At 37.5% G+C, this 26,360-nt stretch overlaps 1 protein-coding gene across 2 annotated transcripts in view; it reads left to right on the top strand.

The window, feature by feature from the left end:
* The window catches only part of LOC124798023 (DNA primase small subunit), an 87,027-nt gene extending 61,873 nt beyond the window's left edge, over positions 1-25,154 (top strand). Inside the window, exons 6-8 of one of the 2 annotated variants that reach the window (XM_047261237.1) lie at positions 15,572-15,777; positions 16,434-16,615; positions 24,949-25,154. In XM_047261237.1, the coding sequence (XP_047117193.1) occupies positions 15,572-15,777; positions 16,434-16,615; positions 24,949-24,968 (408 nt within the window). In that variant the 3' untranslated portion in view covers positions 24,969-25,154. The remainder of the gene's footprint in view (positions 1-15,571; positions 15,778-16,433; positions 16,616-24,948) is intronic. The other variant, XM_047261246.1, reaches the window with a different exon arrangement.
* The last annotated feature ends 1,206 nt before the right edge of the window (positions 25,155-26,360 follow it).

Here is a 26,360-nt window from a genome sequence, read left to right as displayed (position 1 = left end):
TTTCACTGTTATTCTTAAGTCCATAATATGTCATTCAGTAGGTGATGCAGTACCCCTGCATTGACTGAAAAAGAGGAGGTGCAAGGGAAAGTAAGGCTGTTAAGTAACTTAAATTATGGAAGGAGATGAGCTGGAAAATAGATTGTCTCCAAATGTCAGTGTACTGGGGTGGACAAAAATATGGAATCACCAAAAGCACAACACGTTACCATGCATAATACGGTATAGGAAGCCTGTTGGCATCCAAACCAGGTTCCATTCATCTTGGAATGGATACATATAGGTAATGTATACTTTTTGAGGGACTCGTATATCTTTTTTTTTTTCCTTGCAAAATAATGGCAAGTTCAGGTAACAGTGATGGAGGTGGATAGTGATTGTGCACTCTTCTCTCCAAAACAGACCACAAGGTGTAATATTATTGAGATTGGGTGACTGCAGTGGCCATGGGAGATGTGGCAGTTCATCCTCTTGTTTACAAAACCTGTCGTGGACGATGTGATATTTACGAAAAGGTGCTGTGTCGTCTTGGAACACAGCATTATTTGTGACACTGAATCAGAGATATAAATGGTCAGGGTAAAATGCTCACATAGTCCTTGGCAATAACGTGGTGTTTGAGGGTAACTGTGGGGCCAATGAAATACCTCGATCTGGCTGCCCAAATCGTCACCAAATCCTCATCATGTTTCACTCTTGGGATGCAGCCTCAGCAAAAAGTTTGAAACCATGTGAAACAAAACTCATCCAACGAAAATACTTTCTTCCATTACTCTATATTCCAGGTTTTATGGCTTCAGCACCACATTTACTTGTTAAGGCAGTTACGTCACTGATAAGTAGTTTTGGAATTCCAGCTTGCTCTGCAATTACCTAACTTTAATGCTCCCTTCGTGTTTTGCTGCTAATGTGGTTTGTGAGTGCAGCATTCAGTTCCACAGTGACTTTTGCAGTTGTCGTCCCCTTATTTTTTGTCACAGTCCTCTTCCATAACCATCTGTGTCACGATCACTCATCTCACACACTTTTGTCTGCAGTCTGCAGTGTGTCTTGGTGAATGATATTTTTCAACTTTCTCTGTGTGTGCAGCATAAATCTTTGACATGTTGTCTCTTGAAACACGAAACATTTCTGCTCCCTTGCGTGCAGTAGTACCCATCATGAGAGTCCCAACAATTTGCCCACATTCAAGTTCACTTATCTCCCACGTCGTGCACTCAAGGTACGTAGAGCACTGTTCTGACCAGAACAGATTCTTTGTAAGTCACTTGTCCTGTTTATTAAGCCAACTTGCATACTTTTGGCCGTATGAGTTTTAGTAGGCAATCAAACTAGATGGTTACAACAGCATGGAGGGCAAACCTAAACCCTGGGTATTCATGCCAGATGGAGAAAGTTTGCTACTGTGTGCCTGCTTACACATGCCCTAACTATAACGCAGTACTTCTGATCATAATTCTCACCAAACTACTGTTGTTAATATAATGAGGTTAAATGAAGTTCAGACTTGTTTGATGGCACACGATTTATTATCTTTCAAATACAAGCAAAACTGTTCCCACAAACCTAGTCATTCTCACTCTGCAGCCTCTTTCATTCACTTAACACAATATGAATTGAGTTCCCCATTGCTAGTAGATTCTTGAAGGTTGCCTTTAATGTAAGAGTTATTCTCAGACTTTCTAAATATCCTCAATTCTACAAATTAACTTTTTCTACCCAAAACTCACACTTATAATCCTGTCATTCTGAAAGCTCAAGCTAGACCCACTCACAGACCAAAGCGAATGGCAGGCTTGAAGCCACACCATTCTAATACAATGGTTCTTCCCCATCAGCAATGCTAACTCGCTGGAGCAAAGATGTATAGAGGTAGCTTCAATCTGACTGGGACAGGGTAGATATTTGTACTCTTCCAACATGCAAAATATTGAAGACATTGCACAAGAGCCACTCGTGGCCATATGGAACAGTGCAATCTGTAGGTTGACTTCCCTCTGCATTTATGTTCAGACTTGTTTTTCTCACGATGTTTTCATATGTTTGTTCAAACTCTGACCAATAGCATGCACAAAAAAGGGGGTGGGGGGGTGATAATAGTGATGTTACATCAACAATATTAACATTACCATTGATACTAAAAATGAGACACAAATAGAAAACGAAGTGAAGTTGGAAACAAAATAACTAACTTGCAGACAAAATAGAATGTCGAATCTCAAGGACCAGTAGAAAGTTCAGTTTACGGTCAGGTACCTGATGAGAAGTATATGTGTTATCTAGTTCCAGTATATACATTTCAGGATCACTATACAAAGATCAAACGTTCAGGGGGTATAAGAGCTACCAGTGCTACTGTAGTTTTCAGAATATTGAAAAGAAGACAATCAAAGTAATTTAAATGTTCCCTGTTCAGGCTGTCAGATGATAGTGCAAACACATATCCTTTGCATTGCAGCACAAGTGGCCAATACTATCTGGCAGTACTTTATGCTGAACTTACTGTTTTGCTATTATGGTCTTCAGTATGAAGACTGGTTTGAAGCAGCTCTACAGGTTACTATATTCTGTGCGAGCCTCTTTATCTCTGAACAACTACTACAACCTACACCTTCCGTATCTGCTTACTGTATTCAGTCTTGGTCTCTGTGTATGATTCTTATACTCCACAGTTTACATTCCAAATAAATCCCATCAGAAAAGCCTTCACAACACTTAAATCTGTATTTGATGTTAGCAAATTTCTCTTCTTCAGCAATGCTTTCCTTGCCATTGCCAATCTACATTTTATATCCTCTCTACTTTTGCAGCCATCATTTATTTTGCTGCCCAAATAGCAAAATTCATCTACTACTTTAAATGTCTGGTTTCCTAACCTAGTTCCCTTTGCATCACCGGATTTAATTTGACTACATTCCATTATCCTCATTTTACTTTCATTGATGTTCATTTTACATTCTTGTTTCAAGACACTGTCCATTCCATTCAACTGCTCTACCAAGTCCTTTGCTATCTCTGACAGAATTACAATGTCATTGGCAAATTTCAGTGTTTTTATTTCATCCCCATAACTTCAATTCCTACTTCAGATTTTTCTTTGGTTTACTTTACTACTTGTTCAGTGTACAGATTGAATATAATCAGGGATAGGCTATAGCTCTGTTTGACTCCCGTCTCAACCACTGCTTCCCTTTCATGCCCTTAAACTCCTATAACTGCTGTCTGTTGTGTAAATAGCCTTTCTCTTCCTGTATTTTGCCTGTGCTACCTTCAGAATTTCAAAGAGAGTATTCCAATCAACATTGTCAAAGCCTTCTCTAAGTTTACAAATGCTACAAATGTAGGTCTGTCTTTCCTTAACCTATCTTCTAAGATAAGTCATAGGGTCAGTATTGCCTCACATTTTCCTACATTTCTGCAGAATCCAAACTGATCTTCCCCAAGGTCGGCTTCTACCAGTATTTCCAGTCTCCAGTAAATAATTTAGTTTAGTATTTTGCAACCATGACAAACTGGTAGTTCAGTGACTTTTACGCCTGTCATCAACTGCTTTCTTTGGAATTGGAATTACTACATTCATCTTAAAGTCTGAGGGCATTTCGCCTGTCTTGTACACCAGATGGAAGAGTTTTGTCATGGCTGGCTCTCTCAAGGCTCTCAATAGTTCTGACAGAATATCGTCTACCTCCGTAACCTTGTTTCAACTTACAAGGGGGGTCCACGGCGTTGGGATCGCAGATTTACTTCAGACTTTGTACACCTTTATTAAGCTATTAAAACAGCATAATGTGCAAGTAGTAAGGTGCAGTACTCTGACAATTCCGAAAAATTGCAAGATAATTTTTACATGTCTGTTATGTGGCTTATGTACCTGTGCGTGAGTGTGGCTTATGTACCTGTGCATGAGTATTGGTGGTTAGTGTTCGTGGTGGTCAAGTGATTAGCTTTCATGTTCTGTAAGACGAATTTACATTAGGCGATGGTCTGAGTCCCACTCAAACTTAATTATCAGTCTGCTTTTTTTCATCACTCATCATATTATTTAATTTTTAACATTTGAGAGGTAACATAACTCCAAAAGCTACTTGTATTTGCATGAAGTTTTAGCGAATTTCATATTATTTGTTACACGTCTTCCAGCTTGCACAGTTAGTCATACCCCCAAAATGTACTCCAATTTGCCAACCATGTGACATTTATTTCTATTGGCAAGTAAAACACTTTATTAAGTTCCTTCAGAACTGTTCATTTCTGATTGACAGCAGATGACAAGTTGCTTCCTGTTTTAACACCTCTACATAATTATTATCTACTCGTCAGTAAGGTAATCCTCAAAACTTCGAAGACAGATGAACTGCCTTATCAAAAGTGCATGTCATCTGATGTTATCTAGAATCATAAGTAGAAGGTTAAAAACGAAATTTTTCTCCACATAACTGAAATATTCGTAGATTGCCTGGATCTTCATGAAGTGTGTGGTTTACAGTGAAAGTGATCGGTTCCAGTTTTTAAACATTTATTCCTCTGTTCGTAACAGCTGATCAAATCCATAATGACGCATTGCAAAGAGGCCGAGTTGTACAGTACGTCTTCATAAAACAACTGACTGATTCACAAATCAAGAAACATACTTTTTCACAACTTTAAATCTTAGTGAAATAATATTCAAATAACTAACACAGGTTACACTTTGAGAGATCAGCTCAAAACTGCCGGTCCCAGCAGCCTCGCTGCTTCCCTATTTATATATTCTAAATAATGGATGGTCACTTGGACCATTATTACTTAATAATGACAACGTATTTTTAATCATATTTACAGTTAAAAGTTCCAAAGCTAAGATGTTCTGATTACACAGAATAATATGTCTAAAATTACAGAATTGAATAATATGTGAAATTTATAATGTAGAAATGTTTTTAATGTGAAAATTCCATCTAAATATGAGTACAATAATGAACTTCACAAAATTAATTAATACATGCTAATTACAAGACAACTCACATTCCTGACAATAATTGAAACTAAGAGGGTAAAACGAAACAGGTTTTGATTGACAGAATTTGTAACAGATGCCTAGACTTTTATAATTAGGCATATATCTGGTTATAACAATACAAGTTTAACTAATAAAGTCATTAAGACGGAATGTTCTTTACAGCTTTCATCTTAAATTTACGTTTTACAGTATGTGCCTTCATTTGCAAGCGACAGAATAACTTCTTGAATGAGTAAACCACATTCGTAAAAGTCCAATTATTTGAACAATTACAGTTGGTGATTAATACCATATATTTTATTCCTACCATTTTCACTAATTCAAGTCTTTCCAAATACTACAATGAATGCCACTCCAAATACTACAATGAATGCCACAGTTTGTTAAAACACATCGTCATTTGTTTTATTTTGTAATAGTGTCTGCTAATTAGTCTTCAATTTAGTGTCATTTTTATGAAATTCATGAATCACCACAGTGCCAATCATTTTAAGGTGAGGTATTGTACTACACGATGTCAGGGAATCGAAGTTTTCATTAAGTCTTTGTATGGTAGGTATATTACACTGTGAAGATGCTATTAAAATCCATTCCATCGTACATCACCATTTTTCAGCACCTATGTTTGAATTATGCATGGTTTGCACCCAAATTATTGGAAGAAAGAGAAACTTTTCAAAATATCAATGAGGTCAGTTTTCCCTTAGAAACTCTGATCATTTCCTTAAATGCAGGAAAACTACATTCGTTTGATGTAGTATATGCCGTTTCAATTTATGTTTTCCATGTCCGCATAATAAATACCATCCTGCAATGTGTGAGGTCGAGAGCACATCTGAGGAGTAATAGTATATTACACTTGCGGTCTGGCACATTCTGACTTACTATATTACTGATTGTGAATAACATCATTCCCATCATTATTTTTCAGGGTTTGACTTGGGCTTTCCAAGTCTGTCCCTTGTCCTTGAAAATTTAATTAAAAATAGTTAATAGTTAAATAATGTATGAAATTCACTAGAACTACATGAAAATGCACAAGGTTTTTTGTCGTTATATTACCTCTCAGATGTCATATAAATTAAATAATAATGATGAAAAAATATTTATTTATTTATTTATTTATTTATTTATTGTTCCGTGGGACCACATTTAGGAGAAGTCTCCATGGTCATGGAACGAGTCAATACATGAAATTATAACACGATTGTAGAAACACATAAAATGAAACAAGTCGTTAGTTTAAATAAAGAAAATCAAGAATGTAACACTGGAATTTGCTTAATTTTTTATCTCTTCCAGGAGCTCCTCGACAGAATAGAAGGAGTGAGCCATGAGGAAACTCTTCAGTTTAGACTTAAAAGTGTTTGGGCTACTGCTAAGATTTTTGAGTTCTTGTGGTAGCTTATTGAAAATGGATGCAGCAGAATACTGCACTCCTTTCTGCACAAGAGTCAAGGAAGTGCATTCCACATGCAGATTTGATTTCTGCCTAGTATTAACTGAGTGAAAGCTGCTAACTCTTGGGAATAAGCTAATATTGCTAACAACAAACAACATTAAAGAAAATACATACTGTGAGGGCAATGTCAAAATTCCCAGACTATTGAATAGGGGTCGACAAGAGGTTTTTGAACTTACACCATACGTAGCTCGAACAGCCCGTTTTTGAGCCAAAAATACCCTTTTTGAATCAGAAGAATTACCCCAAAAAATAATACCATATGACATAAGCGTATGAAAATATGCGAAGTATACTACTTTTCGTGTTGAAATGTCACTTATTTCAGATACTGTTCTAATGGTAAATAAAGCGGCATTTAGTTTCTGAACAAGATCCTGAACATGGGCTTTCCACAACAGCTTACTATCTATCCGTACGCCTAGGAACTTGAACTGTTCCGTCTCGCTTATAACATGCCCATTCTGTCTGATTAAAATGTCAGTTCTTGTTGAATTGTGGGTTAGAAACTGTAAAAACTGAGTCTTACTGTGATTTAGCATCAAATTATTTTCCACAAGCCACGAACTTACTTCATGAACTACATTATTTGATAATGTTTCAATATTACACACAAGATCCTTCACTACCAAGGTGGTGTCATCAGCAAACAGAAATATTTTTGAATCACCTGTAATACTAGAAGGCATATCATTTACATAAATAAGGAACAGCAGTGGCCCCAGCACCGACCCTTGGGGAACGCCCCATTTAACAGTGCCCCATTGGGACTGAACATCATTACCACTCTCAATATTGCGGAGGATTACCTTCTGCTTTCTGTTCTTAAAGTAGGAGGCGAACCAATTGTAAGCTACTCCCCTTACTCCATAATGTTCCAACTTCTGCAGTAATATTTTGTGGTCAACACAGTCAAAAGCCTTCGTTAAATCAAAGAAAACACCTAACGTTCTCAACCTTTTATTTAATCCGTCCAAAACCTCACAGAGAAAAGAGAATATAGCATTTTCAGTTGTTAAGCCATTTCTAAAACCAAACTGTACATTTGACAGCAAATTATGTGAATTTAAATGCTGCAGTAACCTTGTATATACAAGCCTCTCGATAACTTTAGCAAACACCGATGGCATAGAAATAGGTCTATAATTGTCAACATTATCCCTGTCTCCCTTTTTATAAAGTGGCTTCACTACCGAGTACTTTAATCGGTCAGGAAACCGACCACTGCTAAAGGAAAAGTTACAGATATGGCTAAGTACTGAGCTAATATACGTGGAACAATACTTCAGTATTCTGCTAGATACCCCGTCATATCCATGAGAGTTCTTGGTCTTTAGTGATTTAATTATTAACTCAATCTCCCTCTTGTCAGTATCATGGAGGAGCATTTCAGGTAACAGTCTCGGAACACTTTTTTCTAAGAGCGCTATATGATTCCCTGTTGGGACTAGGTTTCTATTTAGTTCACCTGCTATATTCAGAAAGTGATTATTAAGTACTGTACATATATGCGACTTATCAGCAACACGGACATCCCCACTACGCACTGATTCTATATCCTCGACCTGTCTCTGCAGACCAGCCACTTCCTTTACGACTGACCATATGGTTTTAATTTTATCCTGAGACTTAGCTATTCTATCTGCATACCACATACTTTTTGCCTTCCTAATAACTTTTTTAAGCACCTTACAATACTGTTTGTAATGGGCTGCTGCATTTAGATTTTGACTGTTTCTAACGTTTTGATATAATTGCCACTTTGTTCTACAAGATATTCTTATCCCTTTAGTCAGCCACCCAAGCTGCCTGTTTGTGCTAGTACCCTGTTTTAAACGTTCTAACGGAAAGCAACTTTCAAAGAGCACGAGAAAAGTCTTGAGGAAAGCATTATATTTATCGTCTACTGTATCAGCACTATAAACATCTTGCCAATCTTGTTCCTTGATAAGGTTTACAAAAGTCTGTACAGCAACTGGATCAGCTTTCCTAAAAAGTTGGTAACTATATTTAACATGTGTTGAAGCACAAAAATCTTTTAGACTTAAAATTTGTGCATCATGATCTGAAAGGCCATTCACCTTTTTGCTAACAGAATGCCCTTCTAATAATGACGAATGAACAAAAATATTGTCTATGGTTGTTCTACTGTTCCCTTGCACTCTCGTTGGAAAGAATACGGTTTGCATAAGATTATATGAATTAAGGAGGTCTACCAGCATCCTTTTCCTTGCACAATCACTTATACAATTAATATTGAAGTCACCACATATAACTAACTTTTTGTATTTCCTATAAAGTGAACCAAGAACCTCCTCTAGCTTTAGCAAAAATGTTGTGAAATCGGAGTCTGGGGATCTATAAATAACAACAGTAAGAAGTTTAGCTCCACTAAATTTAACCACACCTGCACAACATTCAAACACCTTTTCAGTGCAGTACTTTGAAACATCAATTGACTCAAATGGGATACCGTTTCTCACATACATGGCTACTCCCCCACACCGCAAAGAGCTCCTAGAAAAGCTGCCAGCCAACCTGTATCCTGGTAAAGGAAGCCTCTGAATTATCTCCTTATTTAAGAAGTGTTCAGATATACCAATAATTTCAGAGTCAACATCTATAAGCAGTTCACTAACTTTATCTCGAATACCTTGTATATTTTGATGAAATATACTAATTCCCTCATTAATCGGATACCCAAGCTTTGTAGAAAGTGGTTTCTTTGTTAGAGAGACTTCCCTTAAGCAGGAATACCTATCAGCTGACTTCAATCTAAAAAAGGTACAGCTCTAACACCCACAACTACCGGAATTTTCCCATGAGTGATCCCACCACCCCCACCTATGCTGTCACCTATAAGTTTTGCCAACCTCCCCTTCCCATACCTGTTGAGTTAAAAGTTAACCATTCACTAGAACTACATGAAAATGCACGTGGTTTTTTGTCGTTATATTACCTCTCAGATGTCATATAAATTAAATAATAATGATGAAAAAATATAAGTTAAAAGTTAACCATTGGACTTCCGGCAGTCATTATCTTCACACAGATACTTCGCTTAAATAATAGATGCGTAAAACTTCTCTTGAGATTTTCTCGGAATTGCCACAGTAGTGCACGTTATTACTTACACATTATATTGTTTTTAATGGCCTACTTAAGGTGTACAAAGTTTGAAATAAATCTGTGATCCGAACATCTTGGCCTGCCCTTGTTAGATCTTTCTGAGTTCTGTGAAAATTCTTCTTGCAGTATAATATTTCCCCTCTCATCTTCATCTATGTACACATTCCTTTTTATAATATTGTCTTGTAAGGACCCTCTATATACTCCTTCCACCTTTCAGCCTTGCCATCTTCGCTTAGCACTGGTTTTTCATCTGAGCTCTTAATGTTTCTACAGCCGCTTCTCTTTTTCCCAAAGGCCTCTTTCATTTTCCTGTCTGTGGTATCTATCTTTCCTCTAGAGAAATATGCTTCTAAATCCTTACATCTGTCCTCTAGCCATTCCTTCTTAGCCATTTTGCACTTCCTGCCAGTATCACTTTTTTAAACGTTTTTATTCTCTTTTGCTGCTTCATTTGTTGCATTTTTCAATTTTCTTCTTTTGTTAATTAAATTCAGTATCATTTGCATTATCTGTGAATCTCTATTAGGTCTTTTCTTTTTTCTTATCTGATCCTCTTTTGCCTTTACTATTTCATCTCTTAAAGCTACCCTTTTATCTTCTACTGTATTGATTTCCCCTGTTCTAGTCAACTATTGCCTAGTGGTCCCTCTGAAATCTCAACAACCCCTGGTTCTTTCAACTTATCCAAGTCCCATGTCCTTAATTTCCTACCTTTTTGCAATTTCCACAGTTTCAGTCTGCAGCTCACAACCAATAAATTATGGTCAGAGTCCACATCTGCCACTGAAAATATCTTACAATTTAAAATCTCGTTCCTCAATCTCTGTCTTAGCACTGTATAATCAATCTGAAACTTTCCAGTGGCTCCAGGTCTCTTCCACATATACAACCCTCCCTTATGATTCTTAAACCTAGTTTTAGCATTGAAAATATGCTCTTTGCAAAATTCTGCCAGGTGGCTTTCTCTTTCATTCCCTTCCCCCAGTCCATATACATCTAATATTTTCCCTTCTCTTCCTTTTCCTACTATCAAATTCCAGTGCTCCATCATCAATTGTTACAAATCTTTCAAATGGCTGAAGTATTTTGTGTGTTTAAAATTCCTCTGCAGGGGATAATCCAGCAAATGTTAGTAATTTAATTTTTAGTTCACATTACCGTATTTACTCAAATCTAAGCCACACTCGAATCTAAGCCGCACCTGAAAAATGAAACTCGAAATAAAGAAAAAAAAATTTTCCCGAATCTAAGCCGCACCTGAAATTTGAGACTCTAAATTCAAGGGGAGAGAAAAGTTTTAGGCCCCACCTCCAAATCAAAACAAGGTTGGTCCATTGCAATATGAGACACGATTTAGGTCAAATGAATGACGATACAGCTACAGTAGTTTGGTTCGAGTCGTAAGCTTAGCAGTTAAGCTTTACCAGGTAGCCATTGCTATGCGTCAGGCACTCCGTCCGTATTTATACGGGTATCCTTCCTTTTTCACGTGCTTTGTCTAGTTTGAATTGATTGCTTATTTTTCTTTGATCTGATAAGTGCCAGTCTCTTTGTTATAGGTGTTTACGTCACTCTAAGCTGAAAATGCATTACTGTACTGTGTCATCCATTGTTTGTCGCATTCTGATAACGAGTGTTTACGGCCTGTTGCCACTCGCCGCAGGGCTTGCTTTTGTTCACACTACCACCGCTTACAATTAAAAAAAAAAGAGAGAGAGGAATTGTCTCATTAGCGAAACAATGGCAAGAGACTGCTGTTTGTTGTTACTTACACTGCTGCTTTCTTTGATAATGATCAACAAGAACCAAATAATAGACTGCGTATGATAGAAGATGTTCTGAATGAGAGTTTAGCAAAAATTTTTCTCTGTTTGAAAATCTTTGCAGACGCCTCTTTAGTACATTACATCCTGCACAGAAATTAAGAGTCATCTTAGATTTAAAAATCTAGTCAACTGCCATGCTTCATTTCTGTCTGTATCACTATTAGGCATAAGAATAATATGAATATAAACATGACATGATATGTATATTCTTGCGTGTTTGCTGTTGTCTCACTCTAGTTTCGTAGTTTATTAAGCAGACAAGATTTAAATGAGATAGCAGCAAACATGAAAGAATACATGGCAAAATGTTTATATTCATATTATTCTTATGGTGAAGAGAATACTGCATGTGATTCACAATTCATAAAAGTTTCTATTAGCAACCATCTCTTCTCACAGGTAGGAAAAAATTCAGAACATAGAGTTGGCCATTTTGACAAACATCCCAAACAGTCTCGCCATTCGGATTTTCGTAGTACATTGGAATGCTGCTACATTTGAAGATGAACAATACGGAATTTGTATTTACTTCCTTGGATAATGTACGAAAATGCAGTGGTCGAAACTCAGTGCGGAGAAAAAAAGCTCGTCTTCTACCTTTTTTTTTATTTATTTGTTGACGCAGAGGTTTTTGCGCCAGTATTTATCTTTGTGCCTGCAAAGCATGCCCGTGTAGCGCTACATATATTCGACGGCAGAAGTTAGTTGTGGCGGCATCTACCAACATTTTTCAGAACTTCCACTTACTTTGCACTCGGTTCTAATCCGAAGGCGGTTTTTTTGAATTACAAAAACCGGAAAAAAAATGCGGCTTAGATTCGAGTAAATATGGTATGGCGTTCCCATGCTGAAGCAACCCGTTGCCTTCCTGCTGCTGCAAAAGTAAAAATATAGCTTTACGTTGTGCATATACTTAATTAATATATCTTTCACAGTTACCAACAGCAAACAAGATTTATGTTTGTCAACTGAGTCCACAAGCCCTACAAGTAGCCAAATACTTCTCAGACAGTTACATCCTCCATGTCCATGAGGATCACCTGTTTCATGCAGACAGTTTTGCTGGGACCACATATGCTAGTTTCATATTATCATTTCTTATACAACACCTGTTGTTATCTGTGCTTTGAAAATTTATCTGTTGAGGGATCATGCACTGTACCTACATTATTGCATTGTTGACGTGTCATGCTGTTTCTCACAGTTGCTTAGTTAGTCCTTGGCCAAAACTCTATCGGATCATTTTTTGCAAACTTTTATACATAAATACGTTACATTGAGTGATTAATTGAATAAAAAGTTGTTTTGAAAATTTTCAGTTTATTAGAACAAAAACTACAGACTGTCCCATTTTTGGGACATTGGCCAAATGTGCTAACCAAATTCACAACCTTATTCTCCACACACAATATTGTAAGAAACAACACAAACAATAAATAAAGAATGTTTTAATATTATTGAATGTCTATTGAGTATGAAATGAAGCAAAACACTTGTCGTGTACACCAGCATTGCACCTGTCACAAATTTTTTTTTTTTTTCCTTGAAGTAAGCACATCTCTTCTGTGTTTTACTTGGCACAATGAAATGATTTCCTGGATCTGGTCGTACATCTGTGCTCACTCGTCCTTCCATCAATTTGCTTTCTTGTGGCCCTCTGCGTTTTGGTACTGATCCTGTTTCCTTTGATAGGTAAAACATCACTATTCTCCATCAGGCATCCAAAAGTGAGAGCTTCTCATTAGAGTTAGCAATTTGCTATGCACGCCATGTGTTTACTACGCAGATATCTATCATCTGTGTGAATAATGGCCACCACCATTTCTTTGACCTTATCCTCATCCTATAAAGTGATATCTGCTTGTCCAGCAGATCTACGCCACCAATATGGGCATTGTATTCTTCAATGAGATGTGGCATTGTAACAGATATTTCCTTTTTCTGTGCCCGTGAGTATCTTTTAGTAGAACTCAGAGGAGTAATAGTACTGTAATTTGTCGCTACACATATTCATTTGTTGTCACTCCATTTCACAACCAGAACTTCGTTCTCTTTGTCAAACATGTAGTCATAGAGTCCTCGTTCCTTTTCTTTTGCCATTCTTTTCGAGTCAATCAAAGGACATGCATTAGTTCGGATCTCTCTTATTGGTCCTGTAGCTTTCAGTTTACTCTTTCTGAGTGTGATCAGTGTGTCAACACTGGTGAAAAAGTTGTCAAAGAAAAGCTTATAATTCGGATACTCGGATTCTGGAATCATGCTGGTTAGTTCATTTACTACCCTTGCACCTAAAGGCTCCTGTTTGTTGTCAGCCTTGCCACAGTATGGCGAAAAATTATAAAGAAAGTCATTGGAACTTGTAAGACACCAAATTTTATATCCAAATTTGATAGGCTTTCCCCTCAGAAACATTTTAGCTGAATGTTTGCCATAATAACGTACCATCATTTCATCAATTAAGCGTTCTGAATGAAATACGTCAAATTTACCAAATTCCTTTTTTAGCATTTCAAAGTACAACCTCAGTTAGTACGCCTTGTCGTTTCTGTCTATTTTGAAGTTGTCATTGATATGAATTAATCTCTTTATTTCCCAAAACCTATTTCTTGACATGGCATTGAAGACTAAAGCAACACTGACATCAGGAGCCTGTTCCCAGTATATATTCTCATGGGGAAGCTTATGATAACCACTCAGAAGTAGTATGCCAATAAATGATTTTAGTTCTTCTTTGGTTAGCAGAAAATTTATTTTGTTATGTTGGCAAGCATAGATTTCACTTTGTTCAATAATAGTATCCATTAGTTTCTAAGAAAAAAAAAAAAATCCTCAAACACATGGGGCACTGTCTTATTTGCTAGACATTTCGCAACACAATGTTCGTTGCTCTTCCCTGGTTCACTAGTCTTTGTGTACGTTGGTTGACATTTATGCCATTTACATTTACACTTTTTTGTAGATAATGTACTACTTTCTGCTCCATCTCCTAATGCTTTCCTTCTTTTGGCTTCTGGAGGTACAACTGTAGCATTAGCTTCTCCTCGGCTGGTTATGAGCTCTAAAGTACCGGCTACATCTTGCACAACAGACTCATTGTTCAGTAGATTTTTGTCAATGTCTTCTTCATCTGTTATTACATCTGCATTGGGTGGAATAATCGCCAATTCTACGTCATCATCTTCAACGTATCTTGGTGGTTCTCTAGTTCTGCTAGAATTCCTTCAAGTGTAAGTCCACGCGGCATGTTTTTATCCTGTTGGAATCATAAAATTCGAATTGAATATGCAAAAAGCAGATATAAAGAACGTAAAATGCAGTTCTTCTCTGTATAATACGTGTATACAGGAACAGGGCACATCAACAATAAATGATAGTGTAACATGCCATTGTCCCATTATTGGGACGCATAAAATATATCGATATTGCACTCACTTGAAAAAATCTGAAGTATACTTAATCTTACACGGACATCCATATGTTCATAACAAACACGCCCAGACAACTAAATCACAGCTCATTGTTGTCCAGGAACTACCAACAGACATATAGTGCTGCCAAGTGCGAGAACAAAAAAATCGGCAAGTTTATAATTTTCCTGACGTGAAGTACTTAGAAAAAAGTTATTTATTTTACATTTACAGGCATAATAGTAGTTAGTTGAACCTACAGGTGCAACAATAAAAGCTAAAAGCTCCATTGCTTACGTAGAAATAAGTAAAATATACGCGTCCCAAAAAAGGGACAATGGCCAGTAATGGGTTAAGGGATTTGGCTGTTGGAGAACTTTCATCTGTACTCATATTAATGAAGAATTTAGATTTAATTTCCTTAAATCATTTCAGATGTAGGTGGAATGGCTCCTTTCGAAAAGTCTAGACAGCTTTCCTTCGTCGTACTCTCCAAGTCTGTGCTCCTTCTCTAATGATGTAGACATTGATGGGATGTTAAACCCTAATCTTCCATTTTGCTTTTCTTCCCATTTTCATTGCTTCCTTTCTTTTACTGTAACTCCAGATCAACATAGCCCATCAGGATGTCAGTTTTTTTTGTGATTCCAGTGATTTATATTAAGCTTCAATACCTTATGCATCATATCCTCTCTCTTTTAAAATTTTATTTGTTTTCATTTACATCAATCTTTATGTTCTACAGGGGCATCTGAAAAAATGGAAACAATTCATCATCCAGGAAATTATGATTCAGTACACCTACCCAAGGTTGGATATTAATGTCACAAAAGGACTGAACCATTTATTGAAGTCGCCATTTTGCGTCCATCCAAAAACAGGAAAAGTGTGCATTCCATTTAATCCAAAAGCAGCAGAGAAATTTAATCCAACGGCAGTTCCAACAATCAGGTAACTGATTTATACAAGGTTTTCTCTATCATACTCTTCTTCTTTGCTTTCACTTTCAAGTGTCAGATGTATCATTTTCCCATTAATTTGTTGTCTTTCATCAACCCCATTTTTTACTGTGTTTCATATCTTTCCTCTCGGATAGCTCTCTTACTACTTTCCCTCTCTTTGTCTACTCTTGAACTCTTCCCCATCCTCCCCACTACCTATGCGCCCCCTCCCCCCTTGCATTTTTCAGTGTAGTGTGCCCTGTATTCCTGTGTAGTCACACTAACTGGATCTTCTCAATTGCTAATTTGTTATCCTATCAAACAGTTAAATACATTTCATTGTTAATCAGGTTTCTGACAACTATTCATCCAGGTAGTATTTTTACACACTTACTGTTGATTTCTCCATCTGCACTTGTTAAGGCCATCACCAGCTAAGCATTCTTTCATTTCAAGGTATTTTTCATTTTCTTAATCTCAAGTCTTGCTTGCACTTTTGTTATCCTTCGCATGGTTTTAATAACAACAGTGCAACATATATTTATCTTTCATGTTGTTTTCTATTAGCATATTTTTATGGGAATGTTTATTAATTTTAAGTAAAGTTTCCAAAACAGTGGTGTATAATGCTATTTTACAATAATTTTATTTATTTGATGTTGACAGTCAGTTAATTGATGAAATTCAGAAATATGACGCTAAGACGAAGGAATTATTAACAGAAGATGATCGTAACAAGAGAGTCAAAGATTATAAAAAAACGAGTATGTACAAGGGTGTCGTAGTTTTTGAAGAATTCTTACGGAAACTTGAAAAATCAGGAAAAGATGATGTTATCAGCAGGCATGGTAAGTGTTAATCAAGGTATTTTCCAATTATATAGCCCCTGCCCCTCTTTATGTGTGTGTGTGTGTGTGTGTGTGTGTGTGTGTGTGTGTAAAGGGGGGGGGGGGGGGGGGGGGAGGTAAAGCAAATTGGCCTTAAATCGGAATAGTCATTTTTTCCTTCCCATCATCCATCTGATATCAGGTTTTGGGAATTTTACTTTTATCTTTTCTGTTACTCACTCTGGCCCTTTTCTGATTGGATTTTGTTTGTACTGATGCCAAATCTTACTCTTTTGTGACATTCTTTCTGCATTAATCCTTTTCTGCCCCTCCTCTTCAATTTCATGTCTCCTCTATCTTATTCACTTTTCCAATACTGCTAATAATGCTTTTGTCAGTATATGTACCTCTATCCTCATCAACCATTCTTACCAGTTTCTCTTCGCTAGCGTTTGGTTTATCGGTTCTCCATCATTCACTGGCTTTTCAGGATTGGTCTGTCATTTTCAGTTCTTAGCTCTGTCCCAAATTCATCTGTTTCTTTTCACCCAGTGCAAGATTTTCAGGTTTAATTTTTTATTGTCTTTAGGTGTGTGTACCTCTTGCTCAGAATAAAATAAACATAAGTTTCTGAGATCATCTCCTTACATTTGTTGTGATGTTGAAACATGTGATTTGCTGAGAGCATATATTCTCACCTGTCCTAACTTGTTGCAAAATCAAATACACATTGTACTACAAAATAGTTGGATGAGTTCAAAACCATATAAGAGCTAAACAATGTGGAAATTCCCTGCATCACATTACCAATGTTGCTATACCCACTATGTGAATTTGAACAGAAAACTGCAAGGGCAGCAAGATGTCATTTACTTAGCCATTTGTTCAACCAGCATCATGTAATTTGAGAGATTGCATTTTAGGTGACTATCTTGGCCAGGAGGTTGTAATGATAACTTAATCCTTATACCTTGACCTAATCATGCAACAGTGTTTTTATCATTTGAGCTCTTGCTCTTGACAGCTACACTGAAAGCGTGTGGTAGCTGTGCTTGCCTCATCACCTCTACTGTTCCAAATTCAATATCAGAGATGCTATAAAAACACAATATGATTACTGTACAAAGTCAGGAAGAAAAGCTTGAATTCTGTGATGCTTTGAACCTCTAACATTCGAAACTGGAGCTCAATACCTTTACCTTCTCTTATTATCGGCTGGATGTTAATCATTCTCCAGAAACCAGCAGCAACTGAAAATTCTCTTAAAGTCAGTTAATAACTTAACGGTCTGGGAATAAAAGCAGCTCTATCGGTTATATAACTCTAGATGATGATTCATTCTACTACCTTTGACTCCACTGTATTTGAACCATTTATATGTAGAAATTATGTCAATCAGCACAGAGGTATATTGTTACTTCTTCCTCCGGCTGCATTTAGCTGAGAACTACTGTGTTACAGAATTTGGATTGTGGTGGTAAATTGTTTCTTAAACACTGTAGTGTCTTTGACATAGCCCTGTTAATCTTACGCAAGCAACTTAGTGGTCATTATGCGAAGCTAGAAAGCTGAACAAAGGCTCTTTAGTAGCTAGTCCATTTGACATTTAAGAGCACAAGTGGTTCTCTTTTTGATTAGGTATATTTTACCAGTGGTAGCTGGAGAAACTAGTAATGGGGAAGTGCCAAGTATGGATTGGACAGTGGAGGCTTACTGAACGAAGAATGTGAACAGTATGCTTAAGAAATTGATTGAGGCAGTGCACACAAGTTTGTGAGACATGTATGTTGGGAAGTCACCAAATCAGTTGCTGTGTGTAAGTTTGGAAGAATCATAAAAGGGGTGAGACAGTTCTGGATAAGACACATAAGTTGATACATTACTTTTGAGTAGTTTTCAGTATGGCTAAGCTGGACAGTGAATCTGCTTGTGAACGGAATTGATGGAGGTAGTTACAAATAATGAAGGTAGCTGTGTGCCTGTTTTTCTATCCATATAGCATGCCAGTGTGTGAACAGATACAGTAATCATGAATGCCAAGGCTGTAGGGACATAAAAACGAATCATAACTGTTAAAGTGCCACTATTATAGTTTCTCAAATGTTTAACTTGTATCCTTAAGCTTGGACCTTATAGTCAGTGAGGTCAACATCTAGAAAGGTTGGATGGAACTCAGAAAAGGACTGATCAATCTTACCATTTGTGTTCACTTAACTTTCCATATATCCCATAAAGAGGGGGCACCACCAAAAGAAAGGCATGTTGTAGCAACTTAATCTGTATACTGGATTAACAATAAACTTTCACTATACAGTTTCATACTATTTCTATTTGTGCAGATTGCAGGTAACCTAGAAAAGTTGAAGGAAAGCTTCTCATTTGAAGGGGGGGGGGGGGGGGGGGGCGCTACTGCTTAACCAGTTATATTATATAACTGATGTGTGCAGGTATGTTCTGTTGGTATCTTAATATTTACTTGGTGATTGCATTAGTATTTTACAGAGAGAACAGTTACTTAGACATGTAACAACAGAGATTTGTTGACAATACCTACTATTTATCATACAGCTTTACAGTGTATCATAATGAGAAAAGGAGTGAAGGCGTCTGGACTCCAAGAAGTACCTAATGAAGTGACATGTGGAAATGTTGAAATAAGGAAATGCTATCACACTTCTCGCAACCATCCCTAGGACTGTTTGTATGCTTTCTTCTCAAAGAAGAGATAATATATTGCACATGAAACATGATCGTATCTCATGTCACTGAGATTTCATTGTTGATTTCCCTCTTGTTTAATTTGCTGTGTTCCACGTGTGTGATGTAATTTTCGATAGAACCATTCTGTTCAAACCTGTCCTCTTTTCATCAGAAGAAAGTCTATAATTTTATATTGTGTTATTATGAAGCCATCTGCTGCTGCCTGGCAAACGTCAGGTTTCTTAACCTTTAAGGTGACCTCCCACTGTTGACAGTCCTTGACATTTTCCCAATTTTTTCCTGAATTATGACTGATCAGAATTATGACTGATCAGAATTATGATGCACGTTTGCTGAATCATTATCCCCATGTTCTTCAGCATCCTCTTGCATCAGACCATATTTGGTGGGAAATCTATGCTGCTAGCTGTTAGACAGTTCTTTTTCATCTTCAGCATCTGTATTCTGATAATTTCTCAAGCGACTGCAAAGCCTTAGTTGCATATTCAACAGTTTGCTGCTCCAGTGCGTGAAACCTTCCTGGTCCAGGTCCTCTGAAAGATTGGCGTATATAGTGGCACTACACAATCTAAAGATAAAATTATATACCCCAAAATCTATTATGTAATGTGATTACCTGTGTAGGAAAGTTCTTGCATATGCAGAGTGTATGTCCTTATATCTGCGATCTCCTTCCAGACCCCAGACTGATTTCAAACAAATTTGGCACAGAAACATCAGGCCTCATGAGTATCAGCAGTGTGGGGTTTATAACCTCCTATCACCAAGAAGAGCAGAGATATGGTGTTCTTACCAGCCCCTGGCATATAGGCTGCCCTGAATTACAGGCATATTGTGTGGGGACAGTATGTGCTGGCCAAATCGGCCAGCATTGCAGGGCACCCTTCATGTCAAGGGCAAGAAAAGGTTTTCCAGGCCCCAACATGTAGGTTGCTTTGCATGACAGGCATGTTATGTTGGAATAGTATCAACCTGCTTTGCATGGCAGCCTGTGTGTTATGGGCAAATAATGATTTTTCAAGTAGCTGATGTGCAGCCTGCCCTGTAACAGACATGCTGTGGAAATAGTATGGGCCTGCTTTATTGAAATTCATTGCAGGTGCTATACTTGCTATTGAGCATGGCTGAGGACAGATTGAGGTGGACAGAGGATAGGATGGACAGGGCTCAGGGGAGAGGGAAATTAATAGATGAGGGGAGGAGGGGGAGATCCATGAAGCAGCTGAAAGGTGTAGTTTCATGGGCAGTAGAGGGGAGGCGAAGATGGAAAGAGAGAGGGGGAGGAGGAAATTGACAGAAAGAGGACAAGGAGGAGATAGACAGATGAAGGTGAGAGTATAACATTACTACCAGCAATTATATGAAATTCGCTTTATATTCTATATGTGATATTCAAGAGTATGAACTATTACATAAAATTATTCTGAAAACTTTAACTTTGGTAATAATATTATAACAAACCTGAGGCCTGATACTCTTTTGTTTAATCTCAGATACTTTTACCAAAATCAAGAATGATAATAATACTGTTAACTTTCATTTACTTTTGAAACTGCAAAATAGCTGTGGCCCACAGTTAACTTGGAAATAATTTGTTTGCTATTTTACTGACAGTGAAAAGAAATGAAGTTTGCTTTCATAATAATCGCTCTCAGAAAAATTATCAACATGACGTGGCATGGATTCGACTAGTGCCTGAAGTAGTGCTGGAGGGAATTGATACCATGAATCCTGCAGGGCTGTCCATAAATCCGCAAAAGTACGAGGGGGTGGAGGTCTCTTCTGAACAGCACGTTGCAAGGCATCCCAGATATTCTCAGTAATGTTCATGTCTGGGTAGTTAGGTGGCCAGCAGAAGTGTCTGAACTCAGAAGAGTGTTCCTGGGGCCACTCTGTAGCAATTCTGAACATGTGGGGTGTCACATTGTCCTGCTGGAATTAACCAAGTCTGTCACAATGCGCAATGGACATGAATTGATGTGGATGATCAGACAGGATGCTTACGTCTGTGTCACCCATCAGAGTTGTATCTAGACTTATCAGGAGTCCCCCATCACTCCAGCTGCACACGCCCCACATTATTATGGAACCTCCACCAGCTTGAATAGTCTCCTGCTGACAGTTCGGGGTCCATGGATTCATGAGACTGTCTCCATACCTATACATGTCCATTGGCTCAATACAATTTGAAACGAGACTCATCTGACCAGGCAACATGTTTTCAGTCATCAACAGTCCTATGTTGGTGTTGACAGGCCAAGGCAAGGTGTAAAGTTTTGTGTCCAGCAGTCATGATGTTTCATTGAATGTTTTTCATGCTAACACTTGTTGATGACCCAGCATTGTAATATGCAGCAATTTGGAGAGGGTTGCACTTCTGTCACACTGAACATTCCCTTCAGTCATCATTGGTCCCATTCTTGCAGGATCTTTTTCCAGCCACAGCAATGTCAGAGATCAGATGTTTCACCAGATTCCTGATATTCACAGTACACTCGTGATATTTTCATAAGGGAAAATCCCGACTTCATCGCTACCTTGGAGATGCTGCTTCCCATCGCTCATGCGCTGACTGTAACACCATATTCAAACTCACTTAAATCATGATAACATGCCATTGTAGCAGCAGTAACTGATCTAACAACTGTGCCAGGCACTTGTTGTTTTATATAGGAGTCGTCAACTGCAAAGCCATATGCTGCCTTTTTACATATCTCTGTATTTGAATAAGCATGCCTATATCAGTTTCTTTTGCACTTCAGTGTAGTAATTACTCACGAAATGGCTTTTGAAATAATTGCAAACCGAGCGAAAGGCTTCCTTATTTAATTTCCTCACTTTTTATGAATGAAATCTATTTTTCTTTTTGTCTGAAATGGATGAGGATCTTCAAATATCTTAGTCGTAGTACCCAATTTATTTTTATACGCTTTGATGAACATTCAGTCTGACCTAACGGCAAGAGAGCACAAGCATAAAAAAGCGAGATATCAAGAAAGCTTTCACACCCATAAATGTCCTTTTATAATAATTTAGCATTCTTGAATAACTTTTATCTCAGTACTAGTTAAAAGGTTTGTGGAATTGCTGCATTACACAGATGTTGGGGATCAATAAAATTAAATATTGTTTCATATAAGTATACTAGACACTGTCATTTAGTAATTATTTCTTTTGATGTGGAGGAAATTCATTAAGTCTGGCTGTGGTGCTTCAGGTGGTTGAGGTGCGCACACACACACAGGAGGAGGAGGCATTTTCAGTACATGTGTCAAATGCATACATGTGCGAAGCTGTGGGGGGAATACTAGTTTAGGAGTAAGGAGGTCAGTCATCAAATAGCAAGAGACTTCAGCCATCGAGAATCACACACAAAAGAGAATGAGAACTTTGCTAGGTTTCAGAGTAAATCCTTTGACAAGTTTTCGTGTGTGTGTGTGTGTGTGTGTGTGTGTGTGTGTGTGTGTGTGTGTGTGTGAGAGAGAGAGAGAGAGAGAGAGAGAGAGAGAGAGAGAGAGAGAGAGAGAGAAAGCAAATGGGACAGAATGTGTCGAGGTTGTGTCTTGGCCCTGAGTCCAGATTATGATGGCCTTGAGTTCAGATTATGAAGATATCATCAGTGAACTTGATCCAGACAAGGGGTTTGGCTAAATCGCCCATAAACAAGTTGGCATAGGAGGCTGCCATGTGGATCCATTGGGTGCCATGGATTTGTTTGTGGACCTTGTGCTCAAAAGAGTAGTAGTTCTATGTGGGGATATAGTTGGTAAGATGTATGAGAAATGAAGTTGTGAGTTCAGAGTTGGGAGGACACTGGAAGAGGCAGTGTTTGATAACTGCGTGAGGGATGTTGATGTATAGGAAGGTGGCATTAGCAGTGGTGAATAGGAATTCTTTCAGTGAGTGCATTAAACAGTTACAATGGGGTATTGAGGATTGTTGAGTTGTGGATTTTGGGAAGCGCATACAAGGCGAGTGGGGTTGTTGGGTTGAGGAGGGAGATGGACTCGAGAGAGATTCTGGGCTGAGCCAAAGGTGTTCAGTAGGGAGTGGAGGTTATGATGGACACCATGGCAGAGATTGTAAGTGGTGTAGTCAGACAATTAGTTGGCTTTCTGTCAGGTAGTCACTGCAATTCATCACAACAGTGGTGGAGCATTTGTCTGCTGGAAGAATGGTTATATGAGGGTCTGTTTTTGAGATTGCGAATGCATGTCCTTTCTTCTATTGTGAGATTTGTATTGAGAAGGGACTTGCAAAAGGATTTTGAGGCCAAGTGGAGGTAAGAAATTCATGGAAGGCGAGTGACCGTGGAATGGTTTGGTGAGAGACTGGGGCAGGGGGGGGTGGCATGTCACTGTTGAATGGCAGTATGAACTGGGAGGGTGAGGTTCAATGTTGCTGGTAGTTTAGTTTCAGTCGGAGGAATTTGTAGTAAACAAGTGTTTCCACTGTAGAAATTTCTAATGTAAGTGCGAAAAGTCGCAGCTGTAACATTTAAATCAACAATCATGTCCCTAAACGTAGTGGGATGTTAACAAGGTGGCAGCATCGTGCTGATGCACAAACACCAGCTTTTAAAATCACTTCCCCCAAAAATTTACATAACGAAAGATAGCATTTCATTATTCAGTTTGTGTGCAGGAAAAATGTGAAACTCACTGAAATTCATCATAAAATTAATGTCCATTATGAGGGCACATGTTTATTATAGTAGAAAGTACACAAATTGAATGATTGAAGTTCACAAATGGTTCATAGCTGATGCTTCTCACTCAGGTCAGACACATCTCATTGTATTAAGAAAACATTACAGTTAAAATGTCTCAAGGTAGGTACCCCACCCAGTAACTCTGTTATTGAAACAATGTGATGCTGATGTGTTTGAACTATATATTCATCAAATTTAGCAAAACCCTCACTAATATCTCTATTTTAACAGCTGTCATTCACTTCACGACAAACAATTTTCTTTTTGTAGCCTTTTGTCCCATTGGGTGTGGCATCTGCAATCTGAAGCGTGAGTTAGCTGAATACACCAATACCTTGCCAGAGTCTATACAGGCAGATAATAACCTGCTTAATTTCCACCAGCGTTTCATATCTCTCACAAAGTCAGTGTGTGTGTGTGTGTGTAAATTGTAATTGAAATGTGAAAAGTGGCAGCAGTAACGTTTAAATCGACAATCATGTCCCTAAACATAGCAGGATGTTCACAAGATGGCAGCATCGTGCTGATGCGCAAACACCAGCTTTTAAAATCACTTCCCCCAAAAATTTACATCACAAAAGACAGCATTTCATTATTCAGTTTGTGTGCAGGAAAAACGTGAAACTTATTGAAATTCATCGTAAAATTAATGTCCATTATGATGGCACATATTTTGCACTAGGTAGCTCTCGGTAACACTTACTATCTGTGTATTAAAGCAGAAAGCTAATGGTGATTACCAATAAACAGTACTAATGGTGTAGCACTACTAACTTGGACATGAGGATCTTTTGTCATTTTAATTATTGGGAAATACTGTCACTTATTTAAACTGAATGTATTGTACTGTTTCTTGATGTACTGCATTTACATTTTGGCAGTATCTTATACTGATTAAAAATTTTTTTTCGCTCTCTCTTAGATCTCAGCATGGAATTTTAAGAAGCCATTGGGGTGAAATGATGCAGTTACCAAAAGAACAAAAGACTGCTGCTCCCACATAACATATCAAAACACGCTTTTCTTTGTGTTATAAGATGTCCTCAATATTAATGAATGTTGTTTTTATAATTATGTTGTAAATTAGTTCAGTATTAACATATGTTGACAATAAAGACTTTGAATAAGTCTGATATAATCCTTAATGTCCTTAAGTGACCTTCCTCTTACTACATAAACTTTTTTCTTGTAGAGAGTAAGATAGTGTATAAAAAAAATGTAATAATGTAACATCTTCAACTCGCACAACATTATTCTCTCAACAGTTATTAAACCACACCTGTCTGGTTTTAAAACTTTTTCCTGGGCAGTGACATGTAAATAAATAGTGTAATTTGTTACTTTCTGGCTGCTGCAAATTTTTTACTGTTATTTGACACTTGCTATCTGAGACACTCATTTTATACATGTTATGCATTATTAGATTAAGATTTTTCTCTGTGTTTTCAAAATCTCAGTGACTAGCATGCTGGGATGTTACTAATCTGCTTAATGATGATCACTGCTGCAGTTCCTTGGTAACACTGAAATATAACCATCTTATTTCCTGAAACATGTTGGCTTCATAACTAGAGTGTTCAAGAACTAACACAACACCAGTGATTTAAATTGTCTTATTTGCACATTTATTATTGTCAACACACATTTCGGTGATGACCACCAACACTCCTGTTTATATTTCACAAAGCCCAAAGACCATGTTAGTAAATAAACTTGGCGATCCTTATCAGTGGCAACATATTTCATAAGCAGTTCCATAACATACTCGGCAAATCATGGTGCTACATGTTAGACTGCCACAGTCTGTAACATTACCAGCTACTACAAAATTAGCAATTTGCTGATAATGTTACTCTTGTGAAAGGATTTTAATTTTCACTGTGATCACATGTAATAAAATGCAGCAGACTGTTTTCATTTCTTGAAATATTTCTAATCAAAGGAAGGAGCAGGAAAACCAATGGGAACCAAATCAAGGTTCTATTAGTAATAAAGTAAACTCTAATTACATAAAAGGAAATTGGTTGCCAGCCTAATTTGGCAAAGCTGTACAAAGTACTTTCACTGTTCACAAAGAAAGTTAACAATTATTGTGGAATTCACTTGATCCTTAAATTCTGTTATGCAAGCGGGATACGAGACAGCAGCACACTTTTGCAACTAAAGTACCAGTGGTTTGGCATGAATAACAGAGAAGGAGAATTAAAACATTTTTGCATTAGGTAGCTCTCGGTAACACTTATTATCTGTGTATTAAAGCAGAAAGCTAATGGTCATTACCAATAAACGGTACTAGTGGTGGAGCATTACTACCTTGAACAAGAGGATATTTTG

This window comes from Schistocerca piceifrons, chromosome 1 (genome assembly GCF_021461385.2).
Source record: "Schistocerca piceifrons isolate TAMUIC-IGC-003096 chromosome 1, iqSchPice1.1, whole genome shotgun sequence".
In the NCBI taxonomy this organism is placed as follows: Eukaryota; Metazoa; Arthropoda; class Insecta; order Orthoptera; family Acrididae; genus Schistocerca; species Schistocerca piceifrons.
This window is presented reverse-complemented; position numbering and strand designations above follow the sequence as displayed.